Source organism: Olea europaea, unplaced genomic scaffold, assembly GCF_002742605.1.
Source record: "Olea europaea var. sylvestris unplaced genomic scaffold, O_europaea_v1 scaffold392, whole genome shotgun sequence".
In the NCBI taxonomy this organism is placed as follows: domain Eukaryota; kingdom Viridiplantae; phylum Streptophyta; class Magnoliopsida; order Lamiales; family Oleaceae; genus Olea; species Olea europaea.
Window position 1 is genome coordinate 8,619 of NW_019258717.1, and position 15,854 is coordinate 24,472.

Sequence of the window (15,854 nt, forward strand, 5' to 3'; positions counted from 1 at the left end):
AGCAAATTCATTTATTTTATTTACTCGAAAAAACTCAATTAACATAGTTTTTCTCGTATTTTCATTCTCAATAACAGAAGATAAATTGTCCGTATTTTTGTAAGTTACACATTGATGATCTTCAATATGAAGTTATAAAGCACAAACAGCTAGATATATTTTCGATAAATTGAAAGCAAAAATCGTCCACTAGTTTCAGGTGGAGATATCTATCTAACAGATTTGTAAGTAGAAATTTCATCAATGTCTTTGTCTATGTTATTTTTGCCGACCAAAAAATTAATACGATCATGTCGTTTGTATACATATTGGTATAAATATTTAACAACTTTAATAGAAGAACATACTTTCAACATTGATATGTCAGTCGAATTTTGCACTTAAATAAGGATTATATGACACAACCCATAGATTATATAACATTTTACCTCTCACTTTAACATAAATACCATTATTACGCCGCCTATACAGTGGGTACGAATTATCTCCAAACATAGTACTATTACAATAATCTTTTGGATATTTATTTTTACAACAACTATTTTTCTCCATGCACGTGTTTTTAGGATTTCAATGACCATGCATATTGTGCTTTACAATAATTGAATGAAGATAAGGATGTGTATTTTTATTAGAAATTTCACAAAATACTATTTTATTAACTTGTTTAGTGGAAGAAATTTTATGACCACAATTAAAAATCAACAACAGATGTGCATGAGGGGGACCTCTTTTTTGAAATTCAATCATATATATATGAGTTATAACATGACTAAAAATATTTATGTATAAATCATTTTTAAGTTCTTCTAATTTTGCTCTGAATACACGTACAATAAGATCCGGTCGATTCTGAACCTCATCATTATGTTTTAATTCTTGCTTAATTTCTGGCCAATTTGGATTAAATGTTATAGTTATAAATAAATCTGGTTTTCCATAACGTTGGACAAGAGTCATAGCATCTAAGTACCTCCTTAGCATATCTCTATGTCCACATGTAAAGGATTGTGGTAAAACAAATTTCTTTTCAATTTTGTACCATCTTGTTAGTCTACCAGAGTGAAGCAACACAGACTTATCAGAAGGCCTAATTTGTAACTTATACGAATAGTATTCATGACATGATACCTAAAACCGTTTCTTCTTCGTATCCTTCAGCACTACATAAGCGAGAATGAATAAAATTTTATATTTACTTTCAATATCACATTTGTAGAATTATAATAGACACAAGAAAGTATATAAGCAAACCTGCAGTTTCTTTTTCAATAATTTGAGCCGCAGAATTTATTACATTAGGATTAGCAACATTGTCCACAAACTGTGCAATTTGAGAAGATGTTTGTTCGTATCTTAGAATGCCTTCATGCCAACCACATTCACCAAAAGGAAAGAGCAAAGGATATTGTAGAGGATCATAACAACAATAATAATAATGAACCCTATGCGAATCACCAGAATGACCATATATAGTAATATCACGAATGCGAATATTTGCATTTTCATCATCCTCAACCCATATAGCAGCTACTTGAGATGCCGATGGAGTATTAAAGACTCTCTGATCGAGTTCTGGATGGCATTTTATTTGAATTTTATGCTCATGCAAATCAATTATATTGCTTAAAGACCTAAAAAATTTACCATACGAATTTACCTTCAAGATTTCGATTAGAAGAAATATAATAGATTCTACCAGGTGTTCTAAAGTTTTCATACGGTTTTTTAGTTCATTAGCTAATTCATAAAAGTATAATTGCATATAACAAGGCGTATTATTATCCGGTATAAGTTGATTTACATAATGATATACTTGTTCCTGAACTCTAAATGTGTAGATACCTTTGTATGCTTTAAACAGTTCCTTATCGTATTTTACACCAAATGAAGTGAACGCAAAGTGGTTATTATATGAACGTGCATATTTTTTAAATTCCATAGATACAGGCTCTTTAGACGTAAATAAAATATACAATTCATTCGATGAATCGGGCATAAAAAGTTTCACCTTTCCATCAGAACAACAAAAACCTTTAGTCTCTCTATACTATTTTCGTGCACCACGATGCTTACAATAAGCACAAGTTGGTAATACATATGCAGTTGCTGCTACACTTAACAAATTCGAGCTTCCATGTAATTCAAAATAAAAAATATTTATCATTTCTTCATTTGAAGTAGATGCCTCAGAATGTATTATATATTCATGCACATAATCAACTTCAGAAGTATTATTTTTAGATAACATACGATCATTTATTCTTTTACGACAATCAATACTTACAGTTTCATTTCGATATCTCCTATCCGCCAGCCTTCAATTTTGTTGTTATCGAATGAAAGCATTATATGATTGATTTGTGCTTTGGGACAAAGTTTGAAGATCAAAACAACCAGACTCTTCATTCATAGATTTTTCGAAAGAATCCATGAAAACAATGAACTGACCTCTGATTTCAATAATAGAAGAAATTATGAATTTAATTAAAAACCAACAAATAATGATAATATTACATTAAACACAGTATAACTAAATTGACTGAACTCAGATACATCTTAGGAAACATTCTGCAAATCAACAATCCTCTTCGAAAATGCACGTAAAAAAAGAACTATAAACCGTACTAACTGGACGATAACGATCAAACATTCTTATACCAAACTATTGTAATCTTCATTAAACATAAACAACAATGATCGAAAAACTTAAACTTCTCATGTAGATAACTGTAAAGAAAGAAAGACATAACCAAATTGTATACACGGAGCAAAAAATATTATGTCACATTACTTAAACCTGAAAAAAATAGTAAGAAATAAATACATGTGAAGGGAAAAAAAAAGAAAAAAACTTTCATAGCTATATCCAAAAAATAAAGAAAAATTTACTTAGATTTTCATGTATATACAAAAAGAATAACATACCTCACATTACGTAGAAAAATATGAGTGAAGCTAAATTTTCATCTGTAGACAGAATAAAAAACAACATATGTTAAATAAAAAAAACACAAATAAAAACTGAAATTTTCAAGGACATACCCAAACAGAATCATTACAAATTCCATGATTTTCTTCTCCAAGATCGAGATGTCGACTACACGATTTTTTTTTGTACAGAAAGAAAGAAGAATATCGAAAGTTTTAAATATAGAAAGTTCTTTCGTTTTGAATTTTTTGGAGATAAATCAATCCAATTGAAGGAAGGAAAGAGATTGAATAACTTGAGAAAGTGATAGATAGTACATTACTTTATATATTTTTTATATCTTTTTTTATTTATTATGTTATATTAAATGAAAAGGACAAACCATTTGAACCAAACATTTCAAACCAGTTCAATGTGAAAATGTACGTGACAAAAATATCATTCTAATTTTTTTTTTTTTAACAAGAAGCTATACAATTTCTACCAATCCACCAGAAAAGAAGTAAAAAAAATATAATAAATACAAATAATTAAAATTGAAATCATTTTAATTGAGCAATTTAGAAAAAAAAAACGAAAAAAATTATACTCGTAAGTAACTTGGAGCAAATTTTCTACTCGTAAGTTACTATTTACATTTTACAAATATATACTTAAAAATCGAAGTTCATATTTTTCACTTATAAATAGCTTTTACAATTACATTTTTAAAAAAATCGAAGTTACAATTACAATTTTTTTTTTAACTCTAATCTAAAATAACTTTTACCATTTTTTTTACCTACTACTATAATAGTAAGTAACTCTTTACATTTTAAATTCTAAATCTCTTATATATAATTGCAAAAGCTACTAATATATCTAAAAAAAATGTTAACTTAAAATTTGTTAAGTATAAATATTTAGATATATTTAGTTTATTAAATTAAATATTAATAAAAAGATTACACTATAAGTAAAAAAATCAGCTAAAGTTATTTAAAAGTAATAAAAAAATTGTAATGGTAATGTTATTTATAGGTAAAAAATATTAACTTTAACATTTGTAAAAAAATATTTAAATATATTTAATTGTTTAAAATTAAATATTAATAAAAGAATTTACGACAAATAAAAGTAAAGTATAAAAAAAAAAGTGCATTAGTCCGAACATTGGTTCGTGCACGGAGGCAAAGAAGCTCCGTACACGGACCTTCCAATCCTCCGTGCATGGAGGTTTATTACATGTTTCGTCTTTTTTTTTTTAACTTATGTTTTTGTGTTCATTTTCAGGCTCATTACGGGATATCAAACGAAGTCGAAATATTACATTCTTAATATCATATTGAAGCACTCGCGACATAGTATTGCACGTTGTTAACGGTGCGTGAAACTGCTAATCGTAACAAATGTTATGGGTCGTCAAAATAGGTATTTTCAAACTATATTTTGAAATTTTCGATAACAAGTTAACTTTAAAAATTCATCGACCATTATACGATAGTCAAATCGATAAATGTTTTACGTTCTCTCGAAACTCATTTTGAGAAATATATCATAGACACGTCGAATGATGTAAATTAATATCGAAAATAGTTAAATGGACATTAAACGTATGTGTTAAAAAATGCGTATAAATCGTTTTTCTTCAAAAAATCAATTATTTTATTATTATTTATTATTTTTTTGCAACAATTTTCTCAATACATCATTTTGCTCAAGAAAAATTATGGTGTTGTTAAACCAGTTAAGTGTGAAAATGAATGTGACAAAAATGAATAGTAAACCCTCATTCTCTCAATGGAGGATCCATCCTTTGTGCACAGAGGTTTACTACATGTTTCATCATCTTCTTTTTTATCTTATGTTTTTGTGTTCATTTTCAGGCTCATTACGGGATATCAAATGAAGTCGAAATATTACATTCTTAATATCATATTGAAGCACTCGCGACATAATATTGCACGTCATTAACGGTGCGTGAAACCACTAATCGTAGCAATTGTTATGGGACGTCAAAATAGGCATTTCCAAACTATATTTTAAAATTTTCGATAACAAGCTGCTAACTTTAAAAATTCATCGATCATTATACGATAGTCGAATCGATAAATATTTTACATTCTCTCGAAACTCATTTCGAGAAATATATCATAGACACATCAAATGGTGTAAATTAATATCGAAAATAGTTAAACGGACATTAAACGTATGTGTTAAAAAATACGTATAAATCATTTTTTCTTCAAAAAATTGATTATTTTATTACTATTTATTATTTTTTCACAACAATTTTCTCAATACATCATTTTGCTCAAGAAAAATTATGTGGTATGACGTAAATTTTTTCTCCATACAGGACGTGGATATTTTTTTTTTTTTACAATAATTTTGTTTATTAATATAATTTTCAAAATTTAAATAAATAAGATATGGTTGATAGTTAATAGCGTGAGAATTAGGAGAAAGAGCATGGTGTTTCAGATTCAAAGTAAGGGAGAAATATTACAGTGGACAATAGTGTGTGACAAAATTCCTACAGTATTTTTGAATAGCATTTTTCCTGTTGCCAAACCAGTTAAGTGTGAAAACGAGTGTGACAAAAATGAACAATAAACCCTCATTCTCTTTTTTATGGTAGTGTAGATATATATAGGGCTTGTATTGTTTCCATAACATTCATACAACATCTTGAAAGTTTTATATCTTAATTGAGAGTATTGAGATCTTGTTATAAACACAGTTACTATTAATTATAATGAATTTCTCATCCTCTGCTTGTGGTTAATCTTGGTGCTTTTATTTTGTTCTTACTTATTTTATTATTGTTATTATCTTGTGATCAATTCATAACAATGAAAGTTGTTCTTGTTGCTATAATAAGTGGTAGAGGTCTGTGGGAATTTCAACACTGCAGTATTGAAAAAGGTTGAGACATGGACCACCAAATTGAAGAATCTTAGATTGAATTGCACTTTGATTAGCGTTGGCAGAAGAGGTAATGAGTATTTTAGAAGAAGGTCTAGTGTGAATGTGGATAAGTTTATTGAACAAGAGTATTCCCAATTTGAAAGAAGCTCAAGTAATTGCTAATGATGTGTTTTCACTGCTTGTGAGCAAGGGGATAGATATAATTGAGCTTATTTATACGAAATTTGTGTCTTTGATTAAGTCTGATCTTGTAATTCATATTTTGCTTCCTTTATCTGCGAAGATGAAGGTTTGTGATGTGAGTGGAAAGAGTGTTGATGCTAGTGAAGATGAGTTCTTCAAGTTGACGACTAGGGAAGGAAAATTGACGGTGCAGAGAAATATGTTGGGAATTTACTTAATCATACACAGTGAAAAATAAAACAATTTTCCTTTAAATCAAGGATTTACTTTGTATTTACATAGAAACTATGATAAGAATTATACATTTGTTGAATTTTACAAACTCCTTTACTTTTCCTGAACTCGAACAATCTAATATGCAACCTACAATTGTCCAATTGTCCAATCCCTAATGAAAATCCACACAGGGAACAAGATCAATAGAACTAGTTTTTTCGTTTCTTGTGCTAGCAAAAATAATTATATTCTCCACTATTTTTTCAAATTCTAGCAACCTATTAATATAAGTCCAAGTGGATTTGGCCCGTCTCTTTATTTAATCCAGTTCAATATTTAATTAATCCAATTAATTAAATTGTCCAACACTTGTCAATTAATTAATATTTAATTAATCCAATTAATTAAATTTGGTCAGACATATTAACAAGCAACCCAATTAATTAATTGTCCAATATTTGTCAATTAATTAATTGGTAAATCTCATTCTTCTAGTTCTCCTTTATGTGTGATCCATTAGGTTTTCAATCAGGATGCCTAACGACGTGAATTATTATTTTGATTTAATCAAAATCGATAAATTAAAATATCCATTTTTATTTTATCACCAATTCACATCCATCATCCCAAATTAACATTTAGTAATGTGTTAAGGTAATACATATAATGGAAAATGTCACGTGATACGATAAAAACAAACCCATTCTTTTACCGTAAAACTATAATCCTTTCATCAATATGATCCGACCAATTACGAGATATGTATATTTGTCAATCTTAATTATTGATCATATTTTTCATTTTATTATTAAGTCAATGTAAGTCAAAAACTATTTTTCGACTTATGAGTACACGTTGGTCAAGAATTTCGTTATCAAATTAACTGAATGAAATGTAGATCATAATCTCTTATTATCTAAGAGTGACTAATTCTATATTAATCATTCACAACCTTCATATGATCTTGTAGTATCCAAACGATGCTATATTAGTGGCCCTTGACGGAGTAACATCCAATATCACCAAAGTAAAATTGTCCTCATATAAGGTACTATAATGACCTCAAGTCAAAAAAATCAATTTCACTATCAAACGTTAGAGATAGCTACTGATGCTCAAATAATTATCCATGTAGAATCTTTCCAGTTGGTATCCAATGTTTTGTTTTATAACAAAATATCCACTTATTCATTTAAGTGTCACTACACTTTAAATCGTGAGATCAACTACTATTTTTACAAGTAAGAAATGCCACACATGATAATTTATCCGTATTAATGATATCCTTATCTCGTTATTACTCATAACCATGGATGATTCATGATTTAGTCATAAATAATTTGTATCTCACAATCACAAATCTTTGTGATTAACAAATTACTTGAATTTAAATCTGTAGACTTTATTATTTAATTAACTCTGTCATAAAATTATATCAATTATATATTAAAAGCGTTTATATCCAAAGTTAATTGGACCTAGCGCATAACACTTACAAGATCACGTTATGGGGGTGAAAATATCGAATTTTTCCTCGAATTATCAGTTTGAGCAACACTCTGCTCAAATTCTTTATGCATTGATGCCACTTTACTTGGATAGTTAGATTTTGGGGCACTGCCTTTGGCCCAGCCCATGAAATTTTTTAAGAAAAGATTTTAGAATTGTGGCTCAAATGTTAGCATTAATTCAGCTCTAATTTAAATCTTAACACAAGTCCATTGCTCATTCAAATTGTATTAAAAACACTACAATTAATAATTACTCTTTTCAAAACATTATTGAAAGTTGAATATTTTATTGTCAAATTAGTTATTCTATTTAATGGGTGTTTGACTAAAATTTACTTATAATTATTAAGTAAATTTTATTACAGATAATTTGTATTGATTAGATCTAAAAGTAAATTACTTATTCTAATAGTTAGAGACACTATGTATTTTTCTAAATTACGTATGTTTTCATTTATCACCAATTCATTTTTATTAAAAAAAATACTTATTTTGACCATAAAGTAGATATTATGATCAAATAAATAACTTACTATAGATTCGATATTGACAATAAAAAGAATGTGTTAAAACTTATTTATTTATATATAAAGTAATCTATATCGACAATAAAAATAGTATTTTTCAAAACTTTTAGTTGTTTGGAAAGACTGATTGTCAAAGTTACTAGAAGAGTACTCATTAAGTAATTTTTTATATGTCCATTGGTGGATATGTATTTTTGTTTAATTCTATCATGATTCGGTTAGTTTATATCCGATATTGACAATAAAAAGAATGTGTTAAAACTTATTTATTTATATATAAAGTAATCTATATCGACAATAAAAATAGTATTTTTTAAAACTTTTAGTTGTTTGGAAAGACTGATTGTCAAAGTTACTAGAAGAGTACTCATTAAGTAATTTTTTATATGTCCATTGGTGGATATGTATTTTTGTTTAATTCTATCATGATTCGGTTAGTTTATATTTTTTTAAGATAAGCATCAATTTTCTATTTGGTTAAAAAAAAAATACAAAAATTTAGTGGAATATCTTAATGCGAGACATCTAAAAATTTTTATTTCTTTGAGTGTCATATACTTTTATCATGAATGTCACGAAAATAGCCTCCGAAACTCGATTTCTTGTGGCGTAAGATTATTCAAAAAAAATTTAATTTCAGCCCACCTCAACATCATTTTCTAGCTCCATTCCTGGGCACTTCAGAGTTGTACGATGGTGAGCTTGCAGCAAGAATGAATGAAACGGGTAATGCTATGGATAATGCGGTGGAATTGAGGAAGAATCTTTCAATTGCTTATAACCGTGAAAGGCAGGCGAAGATCACTGGTGAGATATTGGAGAAAATTGCTGGAGCAAAGGCTCTTGTGTAGTTTCAATTGGTTTGGGCTCTTCACTATTGAATGATTTCAGTCTCCTTTTTGTTGAAACCGTTTATAATTCACTGAGATTATTTTCATTCTACCTTTGATCTTCCTCAATACCAGTGAGATGTTGGGAGTGATGCAGCAGAGACACTAATAGAGAATCAGTCTGGCTCTTCTTTTTTGGTTCGAATCTCTTATGCCATGTTCTTATTTTTAACTCAATGTAACTCATTCCTAATGTCTGATTGGAGAAATTATTGCTGGGAGAAAGCTAGTTGAGTTTGTATGTGTTACCAAGTTTATCGCCTCATAAATTTCTTCTACTGAAATGAAGTGATGTTGGTACCCAACTTTTAAGTACTATCGACCTAATTTACCTGCAATTTCTGACTTTTCTGCTTTCATATATTTGTTTCATCGCAGTTTATTTATGTTTGAATTATATATCTGAATGTTATTTATTCTTGTTCAAGTATTGCAGAGTGAAAGCAATAATCATTTCTCTTCTCATTGGCACACAAATCCAAGTGGGTAAAGCTACAGTGTGGAAAACCTTTAGTTAAAAATATTAGTCTGTGTGGATTTCTCACCTCATGAAAATTAACTGATAGAATTCAACTGAAAATCTGTTTCCTACCTAAAAATATATCTGTTCGGAATGATATTCTTCTTTCACCAGTCTTGATCCATCGATTAAGGCTTCTCAGATTAGTATCTGACAAGGGAAATAGAAAATTTTAACTTAATGTTCTACTTGGAAAGGAACCCTTCATCTTATTTTGGTGCGATAACAAGTCTTCCTTCAATCTCTTGGAATGTCCCACTAATTGACTACTACAGCTAGGGACGGGACTGATTCCAAGAGGTCTTTCTTTCTAGTTATGAATTGCTTCGTTTATTTAAGGATTGCATGTAATTTTTGTTGGATCTTGATCTTTTTATCATAGTGTCTGTTACAAGAAGCATGAGATTTGCAGTGTATATTCATCTAATAGAAGAGGATGATTTAACAAAGATATCAGCAATAGCCATCTGATATATGAGGACCCTTCAACAAAGATATCAAGAAAGGCGTTCTGACAGACATCGAGCATCTAGTTTTTTTTAGACTGCTGATTCTGTGGCGATAGCACGGCACAGGTCTGATCTTGCCCGCCACCACAATCGAACTGTGCTGAGTTCGGCCATAGGATGTCCCAACTCACTCGAACCCATATTAGAGAACTTGAGAATAACTATTTCTTCTCCATAGAGAATGCATTAGACAGGCATCAGCTTAATTAATGCTTGGTGGTTGAATTAGAGAGGCTTCTGTGGATTGTGGGCCATCAGCAGCCACTTGCACTACTTTATTTGAACAAGGAATCAAACATAGGTCCATGAATCTGGCCTTTCTATCACCGGATATTTCCAAGATTCATATGTTAGATTCCCTTTCTTCTATTTGAAGTAAACTAACAAGTTGAAAATGGCTTCAACACAACCGTGACTAATTAGATTTTCTTGTTTTTTGTCTCTCACTTTTTTTCAATATTGTGAATAGCCAAGTTCAATGAATGTCGGCCGCCCTCTGTTATTAGTACAATTTTGTCAAACAAAATCATAGGGACTCACTAAACGTGATTGTAATGCATGTTTACAATGTTTGTCTTTACATACGACCTCCCAAAATTGACATTTTAACTTTTCTTTCAATTTTTTTCATTTTTCATTTTAACCATATTAGGCCAGTCCATATCAGAGGAAAAGAAAGGGAATTTGAACAAGGCTAATGATGACAGTTGCAGAACTCTGAAAATGTGCCCACCATGATTTTATTAAGTTATCTCCATCTTTTACTGTTCTTAAAATTCTGCAAAGCAAGAATTAATAAAGCTTTTTTAATATAATAAAGTGGATTACTTAGAAAAATTAGTAAAGTTAGTGCATGAACATAAGGTGGCTGAAGCATTTGATTAATCTTTGATCATATTAGCAAGTCCAATGAGGTGATGGAAACAAGGTCTAAAAATAATAATTAAAGATTAAATTAATTATGCCTTTAATCACACCTGGCCTGCACTAATAAGCACTGCCATTGGGTTTGCTCATCTTTTGTAAAATTTCTCATAAGATAAACATTTTTAATTTAAAGTCCATGCACAGGAAACAACTGAGAATCATCTACAAAAACTTGATTTAACTTTTTAACCTTATGGGGCATGTTCGGTGCGAGTTCAATGGAAAAATCATAGAATTGCTTAGCCGACGGGATCAAAGATCTTATTGGCCAAAAACTTGACTTTACTAAACGAGCGAGAAAGAAAAGGACACGGGTTTTTTTTTCCAATTAAAAACGTGTTTTCTTCTTCCTTATTACTTTTCATTACTGATCCTTTTAGTGTGTCAACATGTTAAAGTGTTACTAATATAAATCATACCTCTCAGGGAATAATCCGGTGGTGCAAAGGATAAGAGTAAAGTTATCTCATGTCTTACTGGCAGTCGCAGTGTGAGAGTTCGATTCCTGAGACATGGAATTGGACTCCTTGTAGGCACAATGTACAGACAGCTCTTGTTCCCTGGCCTGTTGGAGCACATCCCGCAATTTACCTCCCTTATAAAGCTCTAGGGGTCGGGCGGTGAGGGCCCTCAAGGTTGGGGTTTAACCTTTTTTTTTTTTTTTTTTTTTTTTTTTATTTATTTTTCATTTTTGGTGAAGTAATCATGTAAGAAGAAGAATAAATTAATTTCCTTGTCCCCTAGTCTTTTTCAAATCTATGACTTATTTATGCCAGATAGATGCATTCTTTTCTGCTATTAATGAAATGATATAACTTTCCAAATTCCAGCTCATTAGCATTTCTACCTCATTTCTGATTCCAGACCAAACATCTCTCTTCTTTTTAATGCAGAAATTAAGGCAAAGTATTGCTCCAGTTTTTTATAATGTTTCTGTTGAGGATTGTTATGGCCTGGATTGATTTCAAGTCACTGATTTTTATCCCTTTCGGTGTTTCTCTGCAGAAAATCTAGCATTCTACAGACTAGAAGCAGTGTAAAGGAAGAGAACTGATTAGGATTTTCTTGATCCAGTGGCTAGGTTTTTTTTTTCCCCATATTTTCAAGTTTCAGAACTAAAAATCTTCATTCAGTTCTAGGTAATGAACAAAATGCTAAGGTTTATTTTTCAGAAAAACCTATTATGTGAATTTTTTTGGGATTCTGAGGAAGCTGTTAAATGAACTTGAATCTGATAAAAAGTGAATTCCTCTTGCTTTTCTTTGTTTCTGATGTTGTTTCTGAGGTTAGTGCTCGTTATGTGACAGCAGAAAAGGGGACCGGAATGTCATCGAGCGGGACCAAATATGGCTTATACAGTCCAGGAAGCACTGGCTGGTCATCAATGAGGAATGAAGAATTCCAAGAAGCAGATGTTTGGGGAGGGTTCAAGGAAAGAAATGAATTTGATTCCAGGATCAGTTCATTTCAAGAAGGAGCTTTCATTTCCAAAAGCCAGCCAACAGGATCCCGGACGATCCCGAGAGCCAACAAGAATCAGAATCCCAATTCCCACGAACCCAAAATTCTTCAAAACTCGGCCCCAGTCAACATTCCAGACTGGTCAAAGATTTATGGGACGGGATCAAAGGTTAACGGTCATGATTTTGCAGGAAGTCATCGAGAAATTGATGACGATGAAGGTGAAGGTGAAGATGAAGAAGATGACGGGGATATAACGCCCCCGCACGAATGGATTGCTAGAAAACTTGCAGGTAATCAAATATCTTCATTTTCTGTGTGTGAAGGCATTGGAAGGACTCTCAAAGGGAGAGATCTAAGCAGGGTAAGAAATGCTATCTTAACCAAAACTGGCTTTCTTGAATAAACAAGGATGGCCCCATATATATATTAGCAGTGTAATGAATCAGACATGATGATTTTACACACTATAAAATGGAGTTTCAATGCAGTTATGTTATCGTTTATGGAAGTTTGTGTTTTTGTAAATTAATCTCTCTTTTTTCTTCTTAGCAGATTGTTTGTGTGTGTATTTTGTTGAATTGTATAGTGGGCTGCTATAAAATTGTTGGCTTTCTTCTTTTCCATTTTTCTAGTACTCTTTGTTTAAAAGATTTATATTCCTGTTATTTTTCTACACTAATTTTGACTTTCCGCTATGATTAAAAGCAACATCCTGAAAATGATAGTCTACGTATGGATTGAGAATATAAGAGACGAGTTCAAGAACTCGAACTAACTTAAAATGATTGTCTATGTACGAATTTAGAATACAAGAAGTTGAGTTCTACATATAAATCAAGAAAACGAGAAGCCGAGTTCAAGAACTCGAATTAGCTTACTAGATTGGAAAAAGAACTAGCATCGCTCATGACGAATGAGATTTTTTATTTTCTTTAGTTATTAGTTTTGTACAACTTATTAGACAATACATGATTTCTGCATTTATTGAGGTTCTACCATTCAATTACTGGAGATAATTTTAATTTTTATTGCAAGATTTAATTAATGAACATTATTAATCAGTCGATTTCACCTAAGATTTTATAGTATAAAACGTTTGTCATTATCAAAGATTAAGAAGCATGGGATAGGAGTACTAAAACACGGCTAGCCCACAAAATTATTTAGAGAAAAATTGAAAGACAACCTAAGTGGGATCACCATAAAAAAGGTAAAAATATGTGGGAATTGAAAAGATGTTTCACCAACGTCACTTTTCAATGATAATATATTTGCTTTATATTTTAGTTGAGAACGAACCACAATAATTTAAGAACTCATACTTTTTATGCGAGATCGGCTTGGACAAGACGATATAAAAAAAGTGTGAGGTCTATTATTGTCTGACAAGCATCGTTCCAAATACCTTATAGTTTATTATTCTCGCACCATATATATAATGTATTTTACAATTTCATTGTATTATCATTGAATTAGTTGCACTTCTTGTACTCATTTAGTAAATTTTTTATATTCTCTTGGCGATTTTTCTTGTCTTGAGTTTTTCACGTAAATTTTGTGTTCTTATTCTTATTTTATATATTGTCTATTCTCGCTTTTGCGTAACAGTATGCATATATTTTTTTTACCATAAAATCTTCATATGTTGAATAAAAAAGTAGCAGCATATAATTGAAACTTTAAAGGTTAGGATACTTTCTTGAGTAATTTCCTCAAAATAAAATAGCTTTTGCAAAGACTCCAAATTTCAAATGGAAAATGCAATAGTAACATAACACATATAACGTTTGCTTTCTCTCCATGTTTCTCCATGTACCAAATTACAATTATGTAATTAACATCACATTATTGTAACCTAACTTAGGAACCTCAAGTCACATAGTTGAGTGGAAAAGTCATTTCAAACCCTTAAAGGGTACATTCTATTTTTCTCATTCCATCCTATATTTTCAAGCACCATGAATTATGTCGTCCTAGTTCTTAGCTCCTCATTTTCTTCATGCACTATCAAAGTTCCATGATCGTCTACCCTCTTTTTACACCTTTTATAGGCTTTAGATGACGACAAGACTAGGCTCAATGATGCTAGAAATCGACACCATTTTTTTCCCCTTCAAACTTTCCAACTCCTTAAGAGCTAATATTTTCAATTTCTCAATCTTTTCTTCCACTCCCTTATTATCTTTTCCTACTCCATTTTGCATTCCCTTTATTGTTCCAACATAGAGCCCATATTTCCTTAATTTCTCAATTTCGTCCTCGGCTCCACCCCCCAATATGGCTCCACAAGCGGCTCCACATGCATGCAGTTCACCTTCTTTTTTCTTGCAAACATATTCAATAATCCCCATATCGATATTTGAGTCATTAAGTTCCAATTCACGGTACAAGCCGTCCACCATCCCCTCTGAGCCGGCGAGCCGGGTTATTTCGATAATAACCCGTAGGATCTTATCCGGGTTGTGGTTTTGGGCCAGGTCCATGGACCTGGACAAAAGCTCCAGCCCAAATGGAACCATACCATCTCCTGTAAGAAGCTCAATACTGGGCTCAAATTCGTGTTGGATTTCGGGTTTGTAAATGGGCCTGCCCGTGATTGGCAGGTGCTCGTGAGCATGATACGCCCCGTGCATCAGATGAATAGCTGACGCCGCCGCCATAGCATGGCCGCGGTCATTGCCCATAAGCTCGCACGCCGCAATGCACAGTGCCGGCGCCGTCGTCCTTGGAGCGGCGAAAGTGAGGTAGTGCATAGGCTCAAAGACAGTCACCGGCGACCTAATTGGGATAGCCTTCTTCAAATAAGCTTCAATATCGGCTTCAATTGTAGCCCAGAAAGAGTGGTTTTGCTCCACAGAAACCACCGCCGCGCAGTGAACCACCGTCCGCCGGCTTCTGGTGTGGGTTAAAAGACTCGTTTTAGCCTTGAATTGAGAGAGCCCAGTTGCCATTTCTGCTTCTGGAGACAATAGTGAGATGAAATTCACATAAAATTTGCAATAAGAAAAATGTGGAGGCAAGAATTTGAAGTGGGCAAACAGGTTTCTGTCACAATTATAAGAGTAGGAAAATTTCGTGCTATTTATTTGGTTGTAGCTTAATTTTACTGATGGTAAATAAACTTTGTACTTAGTGTCATTTTGATCACTAAACTTTATTTTTGTTTCAGAATCATCACAACCGTACAAATTATTTCATTCATTCACCGATTCAATCTTATACGTTCGTGTGTCAAGTCATCCAATTGTTATCCTGCAAATTGGCA

General features: G+C 31.5%; 2 protein-coding genes and 1 pseudogene across 7 annotated transcripts; 2 read left to right on the top strand and 1 right to left on the bottom strand.

Moving 5' to 3' along the window:
* LOC111387127 overlaps positions 1-9,383 on the top strand; it is a 17,280-nt pseudogene extending 7,897 nt beyond the window's left edge.
* Positions 9,384-11,915: 2,532 nt separating this feature from the next.
* On the top strand, positions 11,916-13,214 carry LOC111387125. 6 transcript variants are annotated; one of them, XM_023011656.1, is made up of 3 exons: positions 11,916-12,031; positions 12,131-12,206; positions 12,433-13,214. In XM_023011656.1, exon 3 carries the CDS (start codon positions 12,450-12,452, stop codon positions 12,990-12,992), a length of 543 nt encoding a protein of 180 aa, XP_022867424.1. In that variant the 5' UTR covers positions 11,916-12,031; positions 12,131-12,206; positions 12,433-12,449; the 3' UTR covers positions 12,993-13,214. The 6 variants fall into 6 exon arrangements, with proteins under 6 accessions (XP_022867424.1, XP_022867425.1, XP_022867421.1 ...); XM_023011657.1 differs by having other exon boundaries at positions 12,436-13,214; XM_023011653.1 differs by having other exon boundaries at positions 11,917-12,031; positions 12,131-12,264; positions 12,436-13,214.
* A 1,046-nt stretch (positions 13,215-14,260) lies between these two features.
* LOC111387124 (heterodimeric geranylgeranyl pyrophosphate synthase small subunit, chloroplastic-like) lies at positions 14,261-15,646 on the bottom strand. The gene has a single exon (XM_023011650.1). It carries the CDS (start codon positions 15,538-15,540, stop codon positions 14,644-14,646), a length of 897 nt encoding a protein of 298 aa, XP_022867418.1. The 5' UTR covers positions 15,541-15,646; the 3' UTR covers positions 14,261-14,643.
* Positions 15,647-15,854: the final 208 nt, after the last annotated feature.

What these genes read in the sequence shown, in the direction of transcription:
- LOC111387124 (XM_023011650.1), bottom strand. Translation starts at nt 15,540, where the DNA reads ATGGCAACTGGGCTCTCTCAATTCAAGGCTAAAACGAGTCTTTTAACC.
- LOC111387125 (XM_023011656.1), top strand. Translation starts at nt 12,450, where the DNA reads ATGTCATCGAGCGGGACCAAATATGGCTTATACAGTCCAGGAAGCACT.